The sequence below is a fragment of the Thrips palmi genome, unplaced genomic scaffold (genome assembly GCF_012932325.1).
Source record: "Thrips palmi isolate BJ-2018 unplaced genomic scaffold, TpBJ-2018v1 HiC_scaffold_10, whole genome shotgun sequence".
In the NCBI taxonomy this organism is placed as follows: Eukaryota; Metazoa; Arthropoda; class Insecta; order Thysanoptera; family Thripidae; genus Thrips; species Thrips palmi.
In genome coordinates, this window is record NW_023144621.1 from 10,959,382 (window position 1) to 10,978,913 (window position 19,532).

The 19,532-nt window shown below is 57.5% G+C and overlaps 2 protein-coding genes across 5 annotated transcripts in view; one reads left to right on the plus strand and one right to left on the minus strand.

Annotated features, from left to right (window-relative positions):
• Window positions 1-13,984, plus strand: part of LOC117654221 (protein gustavus) — a 45,218-nt gene extending 31,234 nt beyond the window's left edge. For 2 of the 4 annotated variants that reach the window (XM_034400486.1, XM_034400488.1), the window contains 6 exons: window positions 10,545-10,843; window positions 10,924-11,114; window positions 11,202-11,387; window positions 11,507-11,651; window positions 11,761-11,919; window positions 11,997-13,984. In XM_034400486.1, coding sequence (XP_034256377.1) covers window positions 10,545-10,843; window positions 10,924-11,114; window positions 11,202-11,387; window positions 11,507-11,651; window positions 11,761-11,919; window positions 11,997-12,136 — 1,120 coding nt within the window. In that variant the 3' untranslated portion in view covers window positions 12,137-13,984. Of the gene's footprint in view, window positions 1-4,772; window positions 5,188-10,544; window positions 10,844-10,923; window positions 11,115-11,201; window positions 11,388-11,506; window positions 11,652-11,760; window positions 11,920-11,996 lie in introns of those variants that run through there. The other 2 variants (XM_034400487.1, XM_034400485.1) reach the window with 2 other exon arrangements.
• A 155-nt stretch (window positions 13,985-14,139) lies between these two features.
• On the minus strand, window positions 14,140-16,041 carry LOC117638943. Its single transcript, XM_034374176.1, has 2 exons — window positions 15,705-16,041; window positions 14,140-15,296 (listed from the first exon to the last, which is right to left on the minus strand). Exons 1-2 carry the CDS (start codon window positions 16,039-16,041, stop codon window positions 14,809-14,811), a joined length of 825 nt encoding a protein of 274 aa, XP_034230067.1. The 3' UTR covers window positions 14,140-14,808.
• Window positions 16,042-19,532: the final 3,491 nt, after the last annotated feature.

Consider the following 19,532-nt stretch of genomic DNA (forward strand, 5'->3'; position numbering starts at 1 on the left):
CGGAGGGGCAGCCCGCCCAGCCCGCCGGCCTCGTGGACCACAAGCCGCGCCTGGGAGGCTGTAGCCTGCCATCGCCGTGGTCCCTGCTGCGGTGCGGAGTTGGCCAGGCCGTTGACCGGGCTATGGGCGATATATATTGGTTATCTGGGCGATGGTGGGCCGAGCCTGGTGGGCCGGGCGGGCGCTGCCACTACCTGGCGAAGGGTGGCCGAACCGCCAGGCCCGCCCGCGGGTCCTGCAGGTATTTCCGGCGAGGTGAGCCGATCGGGCCTCGGGCTGGGCTTTCTCACCGCCGGGGAATGTCCGAGTCACCGAGTCCGAGGGGCCGCCGGCGCTAGCCGCGCTAGCCATCGCCAGCACACTCTGGTGGCGGGACACTTCCAAGGGCCCCGCGGAGTGCAGTGACTGCGGTGACACGGACGGCGCCAGTAGTAGTGCAGTGGTCACGGCAGTTCGGTGCAAGTGCAGTGCAGTGCGTGATACGTCCAGGTCCAGAGCGTGCGAGCGTCAGAGGACTCGGCAAGGTCAGTGCGGATCCAGGAACGCGCCGCCGCGCCGCAGACACGTCGCCGTGTTTTCTCAGGACGTTTGTTGGTTGGGCTCGTTCGTTCGTACGTACGTTCTCCGCGTGACCTTGGTGCCGCCGCGCTGCCCACTCCGTGCCACTCCGTGGCGCCGATCCGCGCCGCGCCGCCTGGCCGCCGGGAGCGGCTGGTGCGATAATACATGCACACCGTATGTGTGTCGCGGACACCGCGCCGACCTACATCGATGCAATCCGCGGCGTCCCTACCGGCCGTGCGGGGCGTGTGGGCCGTGCCGGACCAGGCCGTGGTGCGGGCCCTAGGGGCGCTATCCCTCGACCCGTCACTCGACCCCTCGCTCGACCCCGTCCTGTGAGTATGCCCGCGCCGCGGGGCTTGTGTTTGTCTTGTCTTTTCGGGCGTGCGTGTCTCGGTGCGTGTCGCGGCGCGGCCCGGGCAGTGTGCCAGGCCGCCAGGCCATCGCGGTGGCGCTGGCTAGGGGACACGGGACGTCGTCGCGGGCGTCGCGGGCGTCGCGGGTGGCTGGCTGAGCCGAGCCGAGCAGCGGAGCCAAGCCGAGCCTGCAGCCGGCTGCGTGACTCACACGCATCACAACAAGTTCGGCAGAGCAGAAAGCAGACGCCACGCCGCGTCCTCTTGGCTATCCGCGACCCCGGCGTGCCACGGCGTGCCTCGCCGGCCGGCCCGCCGTCCCGGCCACGCAGGGGGAGGGGGTTGGAGGCGCTCCGCAATGCTCCGCGACGCGTGTGTGTGCGTCTGGGCTGCGGTGTTGCCGTCGTCGCCGCCGCGGCGCTGATCCCCAAAGCCTCCCCCCTCCCCGCGCCAGCGCCCCGCCGCAGCGCCGCGCACCCCGCCAGTCAGCTGATCGCCCTTTCCTCCACCACTACTCCTAGTAATGGCTACCCCTCCCCCTCCCCTCGCCGTCCTAGAGCGCCGCCCGGCCCGCCGCAGCCCGGCGCCTCGGCCGTGCGCTCGGAAAGGGTTGACGCGGGGGAGCGCGCTCCAGTGGGGTGGCTGGCCGGCCGGGCAGCCCAGGCAGGTCGGGCTTGTCGCTGCATCTGTGGACCGTCATCCAGGGTCCCTGCGGCCCTGAGGCCCTGCGGTCCGGTCTGGCCCTGGGCTTTGTCCGACATTCCCTCCCGTTCTCGCTGCTCCCTCGGCTCCGTCGTCTGCTGACTCGTCCGACGTCGTCCTAGCCACAGCCTGGCCCGGCTTGGAATCGATAGCGCAAAGTCCGCCTCAAGACGGATGACGCTGGAAATGTCGCGTCGCTGCGGTGACACTGCCGTCGAGCCTCGGGCCTGGAGTTACCTGGAGTTACGGTGGGCTGCGGTCAAATTGAAGCTATCACACTACGTGTCGAAACGCAAGGCGGCTAGGCCTCGAGCCAGGCCCTGCCGCACCTGGGCTGGGAGTTGGACGCCCAGCAGGCCCATGGCAGGCCGGCCGGGGCGGAGTGGTCTCGGTTTTCTCCCCCGGAGCGATGCCCGCCGAGATAGAGCTCGCTCGGGGTCATTTAATTCGTTGGACCCCCCTCTAGAGTCCCTCTGGGCTAGGCCCTTCGATCATTATTTATTTTTGTTTTACCTCGTCTCGATAGCCGTCCCATCCCGGCCGAGGCGCGCCGAGGCGTTAGTGCGCCGAGACCGACCGAGACACGTGTGGCCCGCACGGAGGGCGTGAGCGTGGCCGCGTTGCCAGCGTGCGCGAGCGTGAGTTGTGGAAAATGGTGAAGCGGGTGAAAGCTGCGCTTGGCGCTCAAGTGGCCCGGCGGTGGCGTTCTTTTTCTGGCCGGCCGCGTGCTTTGGAAAACGGGGACGTGACAAAATGGTCTCGTCGAAGGTTCCGCGTGACGCGATGACGAAAGTGACTCGGGGACGCGGCGGGCGCGGGGACGCGGCGGGCGCACGCCTCGTGTGGCGATGTGGCTCGCGACGCGTCGTGTTTCGAGTGCAGGTCCGAGCGCACTTCGTGCTCCAGTTGATCTGAGCCAACCTCGCCAATAAGTCCCCAGCCGTAATCTAAAGACATTGTCAAGTTTTATCTTAATTTTTGGACGTGTCATTTCGAAAAGAAGTTGCTCCCTCTGCAGGTTCCTTCTCGAAAGCGCGGACGGGGCGGGAAGCCCGCGGACGGGGACTCTGCTCGGCGGCCGAGCCGGGCGAGGGCCGCGCCTAGGGGCCGCGCTGAGCCCCCGAAGCTGAGCCGGGGCCATCCGGGGATGAGATTTTGCTTCCGTGGAACTCGTCGGGACTTATTCAGGCTTTGGAAATTGGAGGGAAATGTGGGCCTGTCCGGCCGGCCACTGGCAGGCCGGCTTGACAGGACGGGCCCCGTCCCGACGAGCACTTAGCGAAGCGATAGGGCTCATTTTAATTTTGCCGGAGTTGGATTAAACTTGGCGCTCAACTTTTTCCACTCGGGGTTCTGAAATGGTTGAAAGTCGCCCACTATATTGGGCTGTGCCAGGGACGCTGTACGCAGGGCGGCACAGGGCGGGACGTGGTGCCGCGTGGATCGATGGCGTAGATGGCTGCTGCCACAGGCTGCCCCGCAAGTCGTGCCTTCTGGCGCGGACTGTACCGCGCGCTCCCCCGCCCCGTCCCGCCCCGCCTCGCCCCCATGCACCAGCGCTGCTAAAATAGATGCACGCGTGCGGGCGAGCGCCGTGCCGGCCTGCGCGGCCTGCGCGCTCCCAGGCCGCCGCGCCACGCCGCCACGCACACGAGCGACGAGGAATCCCCCCTGCGCGTCAAATCAAAATAGTTTACGTCGGCGGCGGCGGGATCAAAATAATGTTTGGAAATTATCAAGTTGGTGTGGAGCTCTGGAGCATTATTACAGGGTATTAACCCGACGGTTATCGGACTCCCTCCTCCAGGTGGGTTCCAGGCGGGACTCCAGCAGGCCTGGAAAAGGCGGGGGAGGGGGGCCGCCACTTTGCCAGGGCTTCCGAGTGGAGCCGAAGCCCTGCCGAAGCCAGCAGGCAACCGAACCAAGCCCAACCCGCAGAGGAGTCAAGTTGGCTGTCGGGCTGGCTGGGCTGGCGGCGCGCCGGGTTGTTGACTCTCGGCGCACTGCGGCCTTGAATTGAAGCTCTGGCTTACGCAACGCCGTGCTGCAGGGCCCGGCGTGTACTGCCCGGCCTGTACTGCCCCCCTGGCCAACGACGGCCACCGACCACCGGAAGTCCAGGGAGGGCGGCGGCTGTCGTCGCGTCGCCGCAGCTTGTCCGATTTCCGCGAGGGCGCTGCGCTACGCTGCGCGAGGTCGCTGACGTGGCGCCGTGACTCAGGAGGGCGGACCGGGCGGCCCCACGGGGGGCTGGGCTCCCCGAAGCACGGCCAAGCACGGCGAAGCGCTCCCGCGTCACCGACCGCCACGTACTACAGTAGTGGCGGCGCACCTCGCGGAGGTTGACTCGTTGACTCAGCGCGCGACGCATGGCGGGACGCATGGGGGGACGCGGTCCGCGGGAAAGCAGTGTAGGGTGCTGGCCAGGATGCGTTTGGACCGCATTGCCGCGGCCGCCGCGCTCGGCCGTCTCAGGGAAGTCCGGCGCGCTAATTGGCTGGGCAAGGCCGCGCGGCCGCGCCGTCCTGGACTCTCCGCGTCGCTGTCTCCGTCGCGCGCATGGGCCGTCCGCACTGATGAGAGAGAGAGAAGAGAGAGAGAGAGAGAGAGCGACGAAGCACTGTTTCGGCACCAGCCTGCTGCAGCCTGCTGGGCGTCGGGGCGCCCCGATAGCGCAGAGGAGTTGAACGGACGGGCGGGTATCCCTCGGGTGGGTACCCTGGCTCCACCGCCCCCCTCTCTGCGGCAGTGACACGGCAAGCACTTTCTGCCTTTCCTGGCAGTGTAGAGGCTCTAGCGCGCGCTTGGTGTTGAACGTTTTCGGCTCTGGGCGACTCTTGTGCGTTGATTCTAGGAGTGTATTCGGCCTCCCCTGGTGAGGGCCCTGCCGGGGTCCCGGTGGTGGGTGTGCAGCACTCTGGTCGTCCTGCAGGCAGGGAAGGCAGGCTGGCAGGCAGCGGCAGGCAACGCATTTGGAGGCAGTGGGTCGTTTCTTGGCCGTCCGCGGGAGCGCGCCACCAGCGTTGTGACTCAATGCCCCGCTCCTCCGCTCCCCTCCCCGGCCGCCCGGGCTGGGGGAGCGCGGATGCGCGCGGCGCGGCGGGCGGGGCGGCGCGCGCGCGCGGCGGCGGCGAGGCGGCCAGTTGAGTGTGAACGCGCGAGGGGGAAGGCTCGTTGCTGCGCCTTCCATCCGCTGTGGTGCCCTGGCAGTGCCCTGGCACGCTAGTGGTGGTGGTGGTGGAGGAGGAGGCCGTCGTCGTGGAGTCGTGCCGTGTCGTTTCGCGTGTGAACAAGCAAAAGTGGTGCATACAGTGGAAACATGTTGAAAAATCGTTATCTGTGATACCTCAAACAAAGCAGCACTAAGTTCAGCCGCTTTTTGGGCTGAACCCAATTTTGTGACGTGAAAGTGCCAAGTGCTGAGTGTTGTGATGAGCAAGAGGATCCGATTGAACGACAATCATCTTCCATGGGAGATGAAAGTGGACGACTCGTCTGTGGGCGATGCGCAGACGGCGCACCCCCACGAGGAGCGCGCAGAGTCCCAGCGCGCCTCGAGTAGAATGAGGTACATACATCAGCGTACATACCAATGGATTACCACAAGGATTACCAGCACGCGGTGGGGCCCTGTCCCGCAGGGCCCCAGGACTCTCCATCGAACCGCGCGCCTCCCGGAGTCCCGAAGGGGCCTCCCTGGGGGTGGCTGCCGCGCACTGCCGCGCCGCCAGAGTCCGGAGGGGTCTCCCAGATGCCTCCGGCGGGGTGCCTTCGGGTCCGGAGTGGCGTCGGCGTCGCGTAGCGTCGCGGTGCCCCACGCCGGGTAACGCGGGGCTGGCCGCGGCGCGCTCGTACCATATGTTGGGCTGGCGTGGTCGGCCGTTCCAATCCGCGCTATCTAGCCTAGCGGGGCCGCGCCAGGCCGGGCCATGGGCTGGCGCGCTGGCGGGCCGCGTAATCAGTGTGCTGGGCGGCCGTGCCCAGTGCCCGGCTGGCCGCCCGGACCGCCAAGGCGAAGTCAGGCGAAGCCGTGCCAGGCGCAGCCAGGACGCTTTGCCGCCAAGTTAGTCCTCGTTACGGCCGGCCGGACGAGGCGGCCGTTTGCTTCAATCCCGGACCGCGTGGCCGCGCGGCCGGCGGCCCGGCTGTCTTGGCGGTCCTGGAGGGATGAACGCCCCCGTCGCCTCAACCCCCTCGGGGCATGGCGGGGCCCCGCGGGCCTTTGTTCTCGCGGCGTGTTGCGCAAGGTTGCCAGTCCCATCTGGTTTGTTTCCTTGGGCCAGCAGACGGATTCTGAGAGACCTTTTCGTCACTCTGTCTCTCTCGCACTCATGGGGCGTCCTGTATGGGTGCGAGTTAGACAGAGCGACGAAAACTTCTCTCGGAACCAGCCGTTGTGGCGACGCTTCTGACGCGCGCGGTTCGGTTGGCTCACGCGGAACGTGTGCGCGCGCGAACCAAGGAAAAGGAAGGGGAGGGGGGGGGGCTGTATCGCGCGCCGCCTCACCTAGCCTTACGTAACTAGGCACACCAAGTGCATTTTCTCGCCGGGTCACGGCACAACCGCGAAGGCCAGGGTTAGTTTCTTGATTCCCCCTCCCCTCCCCCCTCTCCCAACCTTTGCATGCGTCGCTTTCTAGGCACGCACTCGCACGCCCAGTGTCATTAGGATGGCTATCCATGGCCACGGACCTGTCTGGCCGTGGACTAACTCGGCGGACGCGGAGCCGCAGCCGGACACGGTCGGGCCTGCCTCCTGCCTCTGGGCCTTTTTGCCGGGCCGCCGCGCTCGAGCTAAACGCGGCTCGGCGCACGCAAGTGGTGGCGCCCGGTGCCGGGCCCAACTCAACTCGGCGACCTTTCCCTGACGGACTGGGCTCGGCCCGGTCACACCTCCCTGTCGCCCCTTTGCTTGCCACTATCGCGGCGTCGCTCTGCAAGCCATGCAAAGCGAATTTGGGGCTTTCTAGAACCTCGTCGCGTCCTTGCGGTTGATTGATGGCACCGCCGCGGGGCCCTCCACCGTGGGGCGTGGGGTCCTCCTTCGCCCGCTGGCCGCACCGTGCGAAATGGCGGTGGCGGTCGTGGTCGTGGATTTGCTGGCCAGGCACTTCGAGTCTCGAGTCGCAGCGGTCGCGCTGACTGGTTTCGGCGGCGACTCCGCGCGCACCCCTCCGTCCTCCTCTGGCCCAGGTCCTGGACGTCACCGCCGTCTTGGAGACGGCGGCCTTCCTTTTACCTGGCCTACCGCCGCGGTGCCGCCGCGGTGCTGCCGCGGTGCTGCTCCTGCCCTTCCCTTCCGTCTCCGCCGAGGCCGCCGTCGGTATCCTTGACGGTGTTTGTTGGCGGCCCGGTGGCAGGTGGAGTGTCCCCCGGTAGCCGGCAACCCTATTCCCATTACCGGGGTGCAAGTGCCATGGGAATGCCGCGGCCCTCGGCCTGGCCTTTTGGGCCGGCCTGTACGCGCGTGCCGCGCTGCCTGTCACGACTGTACACTCTTTGTCCGGACTGTACCGCGCACCGCGCGCGGCTTTGTGCCTTCCCAGAGGTATTCTTCTTCTATGGCCCTCCTTCCCGGCTGCCTGCCTCGTCTGCCCGTCTGGCTCGGCTCGGCGCGGCTGCGCGGCCTGGAGGGCCAACCAGCCCGCCGCCGGTTCCGGCTGAGCTCGAGACGAGCTCGGCCTGCTCGCGGCCGCGGCGGCGGGACGGGTCTGCCTCTCTGCCGAGGGGATTCGGGTTTTGCTTTTGCTTCGTGCCCGGGCCGTGTTTGGGTTAGAGCCCAGCACGCCCGGGACGTGCTGAACGACGAGGGAGGCGTAGCGCTCTGCGGCTCTGCGCCGAGGGGCGCTTGGGGCGGTCGGTACCGCGGAGCGAAGGTCTGCCGACTGCCGAGGGGTGGGAGCGTCTGTCTCTGTCTTGGTGGGCCGATGGCTGCCGATGGCCTGGCGTGTGATTCGGATACGCTCTCCATTTGACACCGGAAGTGAGGTCAGTGCAACTGGAGCGCGTCGAGGACTCGAGGGGTGTTGAACCCGGGCGGCACAGACACGCGTGCCAGGCTGCCTGGCTGCCAGGCCAGCCAGAGGAATGGCTTGGCTTGGGGCTTCCCTGGAATTGACTGAGCTGTTGTCTTGGGAGTGCAGTACACTGTACGCGCACTGCCTGACCTTCCTGGCAGTGTAGCAGTTTCGCAAAGTGCCCCCGTCTTTCCTCCTCTTTTGCGAAATGGAGGCCCGGTGTTGCCGCCCCCTGCTTTTCAAAGACTTTCCTGCGAGTGCTGCGGCTTTTGTGTGGGGCCGGGCAGGCCGGGCTTGTCGTCGGCCAGGTAGCGAGGAGAGCTTTTCCGTGTCGGCCCCGCTCCCTGCTGTGCGCTGCGGCCTGCGCCTGGTCGCGGAGTGCGTGTTCGCCGCCGCTATCTCCAGCTATCTCTTAGTTCGTTAGTTCGCTTAGCGCCACGGTTATCACACCCTGTCCTGCCGCACCGTGGCGGTCGTCCCGGTCGCCCCCAGGCCCCCAGGCCCGGCGCCCTGGCCATGCGCGGCGGCGCGGCGGCGCGCCAGACGGCTGCACTCCAGCACGGGGGACTCCTCGGCGCGTGCACCGTCACCGTTCTCACGCTCGGCGAAGGCCCCGCGCCGCCACGCCCCGCGTCATGACTTTATCGCGAAACGGCTGCCTATCGTCGCGCAGTCCCGCCGCACGTATCATATTGTGTGTACCGTGTGGGATCCGCGCGGGGCGGGGGCCATGGCGGGGGCCGAGTGGGTCGCGGTCAGGGCCGCGTGTGCAACGCGCAACGCGCTGGAGTCCGACGTCCACGTCTCGGCGGCGCCGTGGCCTGGCGTGTGCATTTGAAGCAGGGTCGGCGTACTGGTCGGCACGGCCCTCGCTGGACGGGCCCTTCTTGGCCTTCCTTTGTCCTGAGCCCTGCTGGGCCTGGCACGGCGTGGCACGGCGTGGCACGGCGTGGCACGCCCTGGCGCAGTGCAGCACGGCAGCACGGCCGCCTGGGGCCCGACGGCCCGACTGCCGGCCCTCGCCAGCCACAGCCAAGTGATTCCTTTCCGAAGAAACGTTTTGTCGCTGTCTCTCTCGCTCCCAGACGGGCCGCCCCGTGAGTGCGACAGAGACGAAACGACTCTCCGGAATGAGCGTGCGGGCTGCACCATGGCTGCACCAGGCGTCGCAGGGACGCTGGGGCCTTGCCCGCCTTGTCGACCCTGCTGGCTTTTCCTTTCCGCCCCCGCAGAATCCCCCTGCACGAGGAGGTTTAGACAGCTTGTCGGTTGGCTTGGGCGTTCAGCTGTGACTCTTGTCTGCTAGACCCGGCCGGCGTGGCGTGGCGCGGCCGGTCGTCTACCTGGCTGCAGGGCCAACAGGGCCCCGTGGAGCAGCTGTGCGTTCATGGAGGTAGTATTTCTCGCGTTCCAAGCGAGGGTGGGAGTCGAAGGGACGAAGGGACGGTGAAATAAGAGAACCTTTTGGGCCGAGCAGGGCAGGCTGGGGTTTTTGTCGACGATAATTGGTCTGCCCTGCCGGCTGATAACTTGTATAGAGGCGCGGGAGGGGTGCAGGGGGCAGGTACCTGGGAGAGACAGAGAGAGACTGAGAAAAGCTCAGGCCTAAGGGGAAGTGGGGGCGTCCTGGCAGGTAGCGCTGTCAAATCTGAGATGGAAATCCTGGGCGGCAGCGGCGTTGCCGGAGTGCCGTCCGCAAGTCGCCGTCTAGGCCGTTTGAGCTGGATGCCCGATGATGAGTTCGGCTACGCGGCGTGCGGCGTGACCTTTGGACCGGCGCCTTTTCAGTCGGCCTGACCTCCAGGAAGACGGTGAGGAATGCCGCGAACGGCTTGGCCGCGTCGCTGTCGCATTGGCGTTTGGCCCGCATCGGCTTCGGTGCTTCGGCATTGGCGTCGCGGGTCGGGTCGCCGTGTTGCACTGTGGAGCCAGCCAGCGTCGCGACGCCTCGACGACGCCTCAAGGCTATCTGCCTGGCGACGCTCTGGCGACGCGCGCCGACTGCCGTTGCAATCGCTCAGGTACTGACTGAATGGGCTGGGTGGCGCCACGCCTCCCGCCGTGGGCCTCGCGTCGTGGGTCGCGGCCTGTCGCGGCGTACTCGTGGGGGTCGATGCCCGTCCGGAGTCCCGACTCGTCCCGGACCCAGCCGGCGGGCCGGCGCTGGCCCGGCGCGGCGATGTGACATGTGTTCGAATGGACACATACGCCCGGGCTGGGCTGGCCGTGGCTGGCCCGTCTGGCCTGGGCGTTGGCCGCGAACCCGCATTTTATCGAGTTCCTCGTCGGCGACCCTCATGGCGCGCCGTTCGCTTTTCGTTGCTGGCTGTGTACCACTGCGCGCGCGCGTACACTGTGGGAACAAAGGCTCAAAGGCAGGCGGGCTTGGCGCGCCGCGCCGCAGGCCCGCGCTCTACCGACCGGCCCCGACTCTGGCAGCGACATCTGTTGGCGGTGCGTGGAAGCTGGTGGAGGCTCAGCCGTCGCGCCGCGTCGGGCTGGGCCGTGCTGCCCTCTGCTGGTGGAGCGCCAATTTTGGAGCGGCGGCGAAGCGAAAGGTGTCGGGAACCCTGTCGTCGAAGTGCCTGTGTCGGAGCCTGTGGTGCGAAAAGCAAAGCGGTGTTGGCACGGCCGGCACGGGCCGCGTGAGGCAACTTCCGGTCGCTGCTGGTCGCTGCGTGGTGACGGTGTCTGTGGCCAGGCGCTGAAATACCACTCATTGATTCGTTTGGCAAGCCACTGGCAGCCACTGGCGGCCGGCGACGTGGACCAGTGCCACCGCGCACCGCCCTGGCGGCTGGCGCTGCGAGTCCCGGTTAAAATATTCATCCGCTACTCCCACGCGGAAGTGGAAGGACGCTTGCCACATTGACGCGATGCTAACCAGTTCTCTCTTTTCCTGTTGCAGATACAAGAATACTAGGCAAACGCGAAGCGTGACAGCGGCTGCCCAGAATTCGGTGTCCCGAGTCCCCCGATCGACGCGCTACTCCTCGTACCTGGCCAGCGCCAGCCAGGGCAGCACCACTACCCAGACGTCCACGACCACCCCCGCCAGCAGCCAGGGCTCGTACGAGCACTTCCGGGAGCTGCGGAGGTACCCCTACAAAAACTCGGTGCTGCCGACCAAAACCTCGTCCTACCTTGAACTGAGACGTCACCGTGGCCACGGGGCCAGGGGAATGACAATGGGTCAAAAAGTATCAGGTAAGCCCCGTTTCGTTGCCTCTGTCTGGCTGAGTGGTTTGGCCCGTTTGCTGACCGTTGTCTTTGTCTGCGACTTGCAGGAAGTGTGAAGACGGCGCTAGCCAGGGAGAGCCCGCAGCCCTACAAGCCCGTCATCCCACGGGAGCTGGCGCAGGACTTTCAGCGGCCGGCGCGCCTCGAGATCCTCCTCGACATGCCCCCCGCCACCAGGGAATGCCAGATCACGCATGCCTGGAACGCGGACGACCGGTCCCTCAATATATTTGTTAAAGTGAGTTGGCCTGCCAGGCTTGATTGGATGTGTGTTGTCGTTTGGCTTCGGGGACCGTGACTTAAGTGAGCGTTTGATTTGTCTCAGGAGGACGACAAGCTGACATTCCACAGACACCCCGTCGCACAGAGCACAGACTGCATCCGAGGGAAGGTCGGTCTCACCAAAGGCCTCCATGTGTGGGAAGTGCACTGGTCAACGAGACAGCGGGGGACGCACGCCGTTGTAGGAGTAGCCACCGCCGAAGCCCCTTTACATTCTGTTGGTTACCAGGTAAGCCACCCGTTCCCTTCCGCCTTCTCTTGTTTCATTGCTAACGTTGCACTTTCCTATTGGTATTACGAATGTCGTCATTATATTTACTTATGTTCGTCGTTCTTTTTGTTTTGCAGAGCCTAGTTGGTAGCAACAACCAATCATGGGGTTGGGATCTTGGCCGAAACAAATTATACCATGATTCGAAAAATAATGCTGGTGTCACATACCCTGCATTATTGAAACCTGATGAAACTTTTATCGTTCCTGATAAGTTCCTCGGTAAGTTCCTTGAATTTCTTTGTTGCATGAGAGCTATTAATTTGTTTGACACAGTATCTGTACTGGATTGCATTCAAAGCTCAAATTAATTTTTTGTTCTCTTTTGCAGTTGTCCTTGATATGGATGAAGGTACCCTTTCATTTGTGGTTGATGGCCAATACCTTGGTGTAGCATTCCGAGGACTGAAGGGCAAGAAATTGCATCCTATCGTTAGTGCAGTATGGGGACACTGTGAAATTACTATGAAGTATATAGGAGGACTTGATCGTGAGTATCTAACTACTTTGGTACTGCTTTTCACATGACATAGATCAAAAGTTTATTGTTTCTTTTTCATTTTTCAGCTGAACCCCTACCTTTAATGGATCTCTGCCGGAGGGTTATAAGGCAACGTATTGGTAAAAGAAATTTGGAGGACAAGATTCAAAAATTAAGGCTTCCCCAAGCATTGAAACACTACCTCATGTACCGGGATCGAAGATAACAACCGTCACCTGGCCACACACCACGGAAGCTTCCTTTAGGGAACGTTCAGTGGCAGATTATCCTGTCGGACATTACCTGATCTCCCTAGTAGAAGATACCCTCGGCGTTACCGTCTAGTGTGGCACAATGGAGGACTTGAAGCAGGGCTGTGGACACATTGTTAAATGTGATTCGGTGGTTCTTTAAAGTGAAGCAGGCATGTACTGATTCAAAGTGTCGAAACACTAGTGTGGTTGAATCTTCGAAAGTATGTCTTTTCTGTTAACTTTATCTGCCTTTTGGAGCATGGAAACCTTAGCTTCATGCTTCTGCTGCAGAGGTACTATGGCTTCCACTTATAGCATTTCATCCACAGTGTTTCTTGGACCCCCTTCCACTTGTGATATCATGGCGGTGATTGCCAAGAACTTATGTTCACATTTTTGAACAAAATATGTGTGTATAAATTATTTCTTCAGTATGCTGAAGAAAATATGTAAATTGGTTTTATAAGATAGCAACTTTAATATTAGATTTTATTCATCTCTTTTGTACCTTTTTCTTTTTTTTTTTTATTATTACTTTTATTTGTTAGAGAGAAAAGCTTCTTTCTGGCAATGACCGCTTTCTCTTGGACCCTCCTGTTGAATCTCTGAGCATTATCTTTAAAGTTCCTTTTTCCCTTTTACCTTTCAATCAGCTCCTTGCAGAGAATGTAGCTCTCTGGTCTTGTGGAGCATCTTGCACAAGTGGCGAGGTTTTTTTCTTCACTGTGTGAAGAGTTATGTCCCTATTTCAGGAACTCTAATGAGTTCATTTGAGTTAATCATCAATTGATGTCAGAAAGTTCATTTAAATTAATTAGATATGCTCTATTTGTAACTTTTCTTTGCCAGGAAGCTGTTTTAAAACTGAGTCATTATGGGGTCTTCCCACCTATGTTACCTCCTCGCATCACACCTTTTCTTTTCTCATATAGTTTTTGTATTTTGACATGCCATTCATTTCTGGTCAAAAATTGCTTTATTTCCTTGTTTCCTCTGACAGGCTGTTTCATTTCGGATATCTTAAATTTATCTTTTGTTTCAGTTGTGACTTGTTTTGCTCATATTGTGTACATTGCTATGTGTATCAGTTTTATTGTTAAAGTAAAATGGTATTGCTTGCTCAGAGGATGCTTGGAATTTGGAACCATGTAAATTTTTGAGCAATGCTCAGCGCCATGGTTTATGCGCAGTTTATTGTTTACAACTGGCAGCAGACTTCACCATCAAGCCTGTATATTCTGGACTGTAAACTTTTGTTACAAAACTACACAAATTGTTCGTAAATGTTACATTTGGCAAACTCATTCAAATTTTTCAAAATATTTTCATGGTGTTCCATTGTTTGATGCATGAATCAATATTCAAAATACTTTTGTAAAACATCGATGCTTTTTCAAATCTAATTGAAAGTATCAACTTGCATTTTTGCAAGTACAGAATATTTGCTTACTCTGCTGTGTAAATTAATCCTGGCTAGTAAGCAATCTTCCAGGCCTTACTTTAAATCTGTAAGAAATGTAACCAGTTAAAAATGTCTCTGTAAAAATGAAATACAATTTGTTTGTGGTCAGCTAAGTTAACCAAATTATGAGCTAATTTTCCCACTTTCCCTCATGAGAAACTGAAAAGGCTAGTGGGCATAAATGTAAATAAAGGATTTTCTCTGACGAACTTCTGTGATGTTTTATTTTGAAGGTGGATCCTTTGCTTACCTAGTAGGCTATGTGCACAGAACACTTGTGTGTTGTAAATATTATCTGTGTGATCCAATGTAAAAGTATGTATTGTAAGCTGTTTTTCAATAAAACAAAAAGAAAGTATGAAAGATTGTAATTCTTTTTCACAATGTCCATAGTGCCTCTGTACATGCAGTAACATACATACAGTTACATGCCTAAGTTGGGATGAAATTAGCTCTCCTATGGTTGACATGCTGACTTCTTTTTGGTCTCTTATTGCTTGGCTTGGAGTAACATGCCATTTGAGATAGTTCGGCAGTAAATAATCTAATCTTAAACATAGTGGGACTTCACTCGTAACATTGTTTGTTGCTCATTAACAATTCATGTAAATTTCGATGTAGCTTAAAGTTCTGCTTCTCAACAAGTGACTCCAACTCTTAGAATTTTGTTTAAGTTTTAAACACACCATTAAACGGAAACATTGTGATTTGTATATTTATTATTATTATTATTATTGATGTTTAGTGCACCAGTCAAAATCATTGGGGCAATTCATTATCTATTCTGTTAAACTGAGGTATAATTATAAGGTAATTAAAGAGTGCAATTCTGTCATTTTTTTTATTTTTTTAATTTGAAGTGTGTGTTGCTGATGCAGTGGTCGGAAGACTGAAAATGTATTCGGCCCCAGATTGAAGTGTATTTTGTAATTATTTGAAAGCCTGGATTCTTCATACAAATTGATATTATCCAATGTTTGTAGGAACTTCCTACTACTACTCCCCTATGCTTGGTGTAAAACTGTTCAGGACTTACTGACACTTGTAGAAGATCTTCTGAGATAAAAATAAAATGATTACCTAATTGATACAGGGAGTTAAGTTCCTTTACAAAATATCACACGCCCACAAGGACAACGAGACCCTCAGCCCACAACGGAGAGGAGAGTGTGGGGCGTGGGGTTAGCTCCGACCCCCTCGCCTTGGGGCGTCCCTGCGAGTCCTGACACTACGAGGGCCTCCGTCTCCGTCCTCCGACTCCAGCACCGCCGCCACGAGCACTGGCCGGTGTTCCAGGGCGGGCAGTGTGGGCGCCGCGCCCTGCTGCAGACCTTGGTCGTGGTGCTCCAGACCCAGGATGGACACGCGCCGCTCCCCCGCCTGGCCGAGGATCACGTCAGCGCCCTCCACGTCGTCCTCCATGTCACGACGGTTCCGCGAGGGCTTGAGCCCCAGCGGCCCCAGTAGGCTGCTGAGCAGCCCCTTCTGGGACGTGTCGTAAATGGAGGCCTGCAGCAAGGTGAGCAGCACCAGGTAGATGAGGAAGCCGATGGCCACCGAGTTGAACGGCGGTGCCCTCACCACGACCGGCCCCCTGCCGTGGCCGCCGTCCACGCCATGCCCCTCGAGTCCGTGGCCGTGGTGTGCCTCCGCACTTTCACCGGAAGCGGCTGCAAGCGAAAAGCAGAAGGTAACCTTCACCTTCTTCAGAAAGACAGAAAAAGCTCCTCGCCCTGACTGGTCATACTGCGAGTGGGAGCATGTAGCCGATTGAGGTTCTTCTCCGCCGGCATAACGTGTCACCCTAGTAAGGACGACCTTGTCTCGTTTTGCAGTGCAGGCGAGCATGTGTCGGGCCCGAAATGGCATACGATCATGTGTGGTCTAGCCCTTAATGGTAATGGAGCGCCTGGCCAGCAGCATGCGTCGCAGGCGCGTTGGATGGGTGGCCTACCCGGCGGACGGCGGGCGCTTCTCGGAGCACAACACGCGCTCCACCACGCGCCCCAAACGTCCAGCTAACTGTCACAAGGAGTTCCTGACTTGAACAACGCGGTTCGTTGACACAGTGAGCTCACCTTCGAAGGACGGCGGCTGGTCGAGGTCGTCGTGGTCCAGGTACTGCGGCCGCCGCCCCGCGCCGTCCCACAGGCTGAACGGCAGCCCGTCTTCCCTGCTGTCCGCGAGGGGCGGGAGGCGTACCGGTCGGACGTCGATCTCGAATCCGCCGTCCTCGGCGTAAGTGTCGAAGGCCGGGCTCGGGGACACCCGCTCCCCGGCGCCTCGACGCCGACCGTCACCGCCGCGGTCGCCGCCGCGGTCGCTCAGCTTCCTGGGCGTCGCGGACACGGCCTTGGGGCGGCACTTGTGGTCGCGCCCTCTGACGGCCGTTGGCTCCTCAGAGTCGGAGGGCATGGCGTCGACCAGGACGAGGCCGTCGGCAGCAATATCGCTCCTGTGTGGAATTGAGCGGAGCAGTGAAGCGGAGCAGTCCTTCTCCAGTGCGGGGAGCATGCCAATTCCTACCTGCTGAGGGTGTGGCCCCGCGGTGCTGGCCAGGCAGGGGCGCCTGGTGGCACAGGGGAAATCCTCGTGATCTTTTGGGTCGTGGCGAAGGCCTTCGGGCTGAGCGTCTCCACGAGGTGCATGGAGTCGGTCGCGGCGCGGGCCGCGCTCCCTCCGGCTAGAGCGACGCACAGGAGCAAGGGGAGCAGGCCGAGGGCGGGGCCGGCAGGACGAGGACGCCGGGGACGTCGCGGCGGTGCTCTTGTTGGCGTGCTCGTCGCGAGGTTTGTCATCCTTTAGGGGACACGGGACACTACCGTGGGGAGGCCATCTCCGGACGGAGCGCGTCTCAAGACTGCCGCTAGATGCCGAGTCGAGGCCGAGCTGGAGCCAGAGGGCCGAAACGGGGACGGGAGGGGTCATCAGAGCGCTCAGTCGCAGAGGACGGCGTTGTTTGAAATGGTGGCACGCCATGCACGGACCGTATGCATTGCCCTGGCGGCCCTGGCTCCGTGGCTGCCTCAACACACTTCCCCTCGGTGTGTTCTTGTCGTGCCTCCATGCGTGTATACGTATGTGTGTGGTCTGTCGAGGACGGGGTCAGGAACAAAAGCGAGATATGTAACAATTTGGTTCACTTTATTATGCCCTGATTAAACAGAAGTCTATTATATACGGGTACTGTATGGATTGTGTCCACACTGAGTGCGGCGTCGTTGCACGGATGTTTCACTATCCTATTCTGATCCATGTCGACATCCAAACCAGAATTTAACAGCAACGGTAATCTGAACCAAAATTTGTATTGATTTGAACGTCTTGACGAACACTCATGTGCCTCACTCACAGACAAGTTTGGTCGTTTGAAAACGATAAGCCCTGGATACATCATTGTGAAACAAGTGAGAGAAATTGAAAAGAAATATCGTGTCAGCATACAATTCAATTATGTAAAAAAAATAAGTTTTATTTGCTTAGAACAAAATGAAAACAAAACGATTACAAGAACATTGACTTATGCAGTAACGTATTTGTAAGAACGTATTTTGAGAGTTTAATCATATGACTCTTTGTCAAACTGAGAACATAGAGACCATAGTATTGCACTAAATCGGCCCATGAAAACCTCTGGGATTTCCGAACTTACTAGCTACGACTATTTTAATGAGAACAGTTGAATCTTCAAAACACACAGCCATATAATTGTTTGACTTCTATGATGCACACCACTGACGAAAATATAAAGAAACAATTAATTCGTCCTCACCTCAACTGAGTTGTCAGTGGTGGATCGGCTGTGTGTCGCGTAACCAGTACTTTAACCAGCCCTTCAGGAGCCATAACTATATTTCTCTTACCAACTACATAAAATTACATAAATTGTTTGCCTTGTTCCAACTCATTTAATGACTTGTGGCAAAACCGTGTCGTGAGTCTGTCGAGGCAATGAGAGCCATTCACACAGGATTGCTTTGGGGACACGGTTCCGTCGATTTAACAGTAGAAAAGTAGGATTAATCTCAATTTTCACTAAACTCACACAAAAGAAACACAGATGTTGTAATGCCCGCATTAATTTAAAAGCAAACTGCACTTTAATATCAACAGGTATATGAGCAGAATAAGCCCCAACAACAAAACCAGTAAAGAAGAGAACTATAGTTGCTCGCATTGTTCATGTTTTCGACAAACGATACAGATGAATGATCAATGACACATCACAATACGAATACGCCTTTCTGAAGTAAGAGACAGGTGGCAAGTAAACAACTATTCAGGACACCCTTCTAAATTTCTATGTAATGTGTGTTACTTTCTACATTCGAAAGGAGTTCTTAAGTCTATCAACCTGGACATCGTGGAACTCACCTACCACTAGGGAAACCTTGGGGCTCACCGAGCAGATGAAAGGATCAAGGATTAGTAAAGGCAAGCGCAGAGAAATATAGTACGTGCTTGTGTTCGCCGATGATATGGCCTCCCTTGCACTTTACAAACGCAGTTGGTTTGAAATGTGCAGCAGACCCGAGGGGACAACCACGTACGATGTTTAGGGACACGATTTCTTAAGACAAGAGATTTCGTCGGATTTCATCCAATTTTAAGCCTAAAATCTGCTTGTTTTTTGCCTTTTTGGGGAAAGATTTCGGATTTCCAGAGATTTCTGGGGCTCCAGGGGTCACAGGATTTCTCGAGTGGTTGCCCCCTCGAGCAGACCCAAAAGGAGCTTACTTTTTATTTGCTCACCTTCACTGACCCTCAAGCCCTTACCATTTAGATGAACAATGTTGTAAAATGGATCTGTATATAATCTTAACAATTAAGTTAAGTCCTCGTGGACACAAATAACTCGCTTCTCATCACTAATTCTCACTTTAGTTTATCATATATTTTAGCTAACATATCTCCCTCGAGAGAATGACCTTGGAAAATAAGTTGATGGAGTTCCCTCGACACCAGAAAGTGAATTCGGTATTTCGTCATGGAAATATTGAATGATACGGCACTTTGGATTCAGTGTGATACAAATAGGGTGACCTTGCCCTTTTTTGTGTTTTTTGGACGTATTACAGGGCTAGGGCTATGCTAATGTTCACAACACACCGAAGGCAGGGCTAGGGCAGTCCGGAGGCAGTGCTGCGTCGCGAACCCTGACTATCACAACGTTAACAATAACAATACTCAAGGCGCTGATAAGTGTCCCTTCTTTGCTGCACAAATCCACACTATAGCCCGCCAGTTTTCGGAGGGCAAAATGCCAGCGGCACTATTTTGGCTAGTCGTGGACGCCCAATGTTCACTGCCAAACTTCTCCTCGTCCGTTGGCCATTTCATTTTCAAATATCACAGTGGTTGCGGAAAAGGGAGGATTGCTATTGGATGCTGTTCCTTCACCTCGCCTAGCTCAAACCGTTGCACGAGTAAAATTAACATTAATCGCGAAAAGCATTACGAACTAAGATGAGTAAAATCACAGCCTTCAAATAAAAGTGAAATAAGTAATAATAATTATCATAATCATAATAAAATTATAATACGTAATCACAATCATAATAAAAATAATAATAATCACAATCATAATTTAAAAAAGACATAATAATAATCGGACACCAACAGAGGGAAGTCCCACTCTCACATTCTTCCCGCTGCCGCTCTCCGACGAGCACCTCAAACAAAAATAGGAAACAAGAAAATCTCACCATTACTCACACTCGCTTGCTAGCCATACCACGAGAAGATAAGTAATATCAAATCACGCTCAGAAATCACTATAACAGACAAAACTCATACAGGTATTTTGGTAACTTGAAAACAATGACAACAATAACAAACGAAAGGAAAGGAAAGAGTTTGGTTCTAACTACATTCACTTCACAACTCGATAGGATAGGATAGAACGC

Excerpts from the sequence above, each read along its gene's own strand:
- LOC117638943 (XM_034374176.1), bottom strand. The coding sequence starts at position 16,041 with ATGCCCTCCGACTCTGAGGAGCCAACGGCCGTCAGAGGGCGCGACCAC. Across the intron at positions 15,297-15,704 it reads CCAGCCGCCGTCCTTCGAAG|CCGCTTCCGGTGAAAGTGCG; the intron begins GTGAGCTCACTG and ends TTTCGCTTGCAG.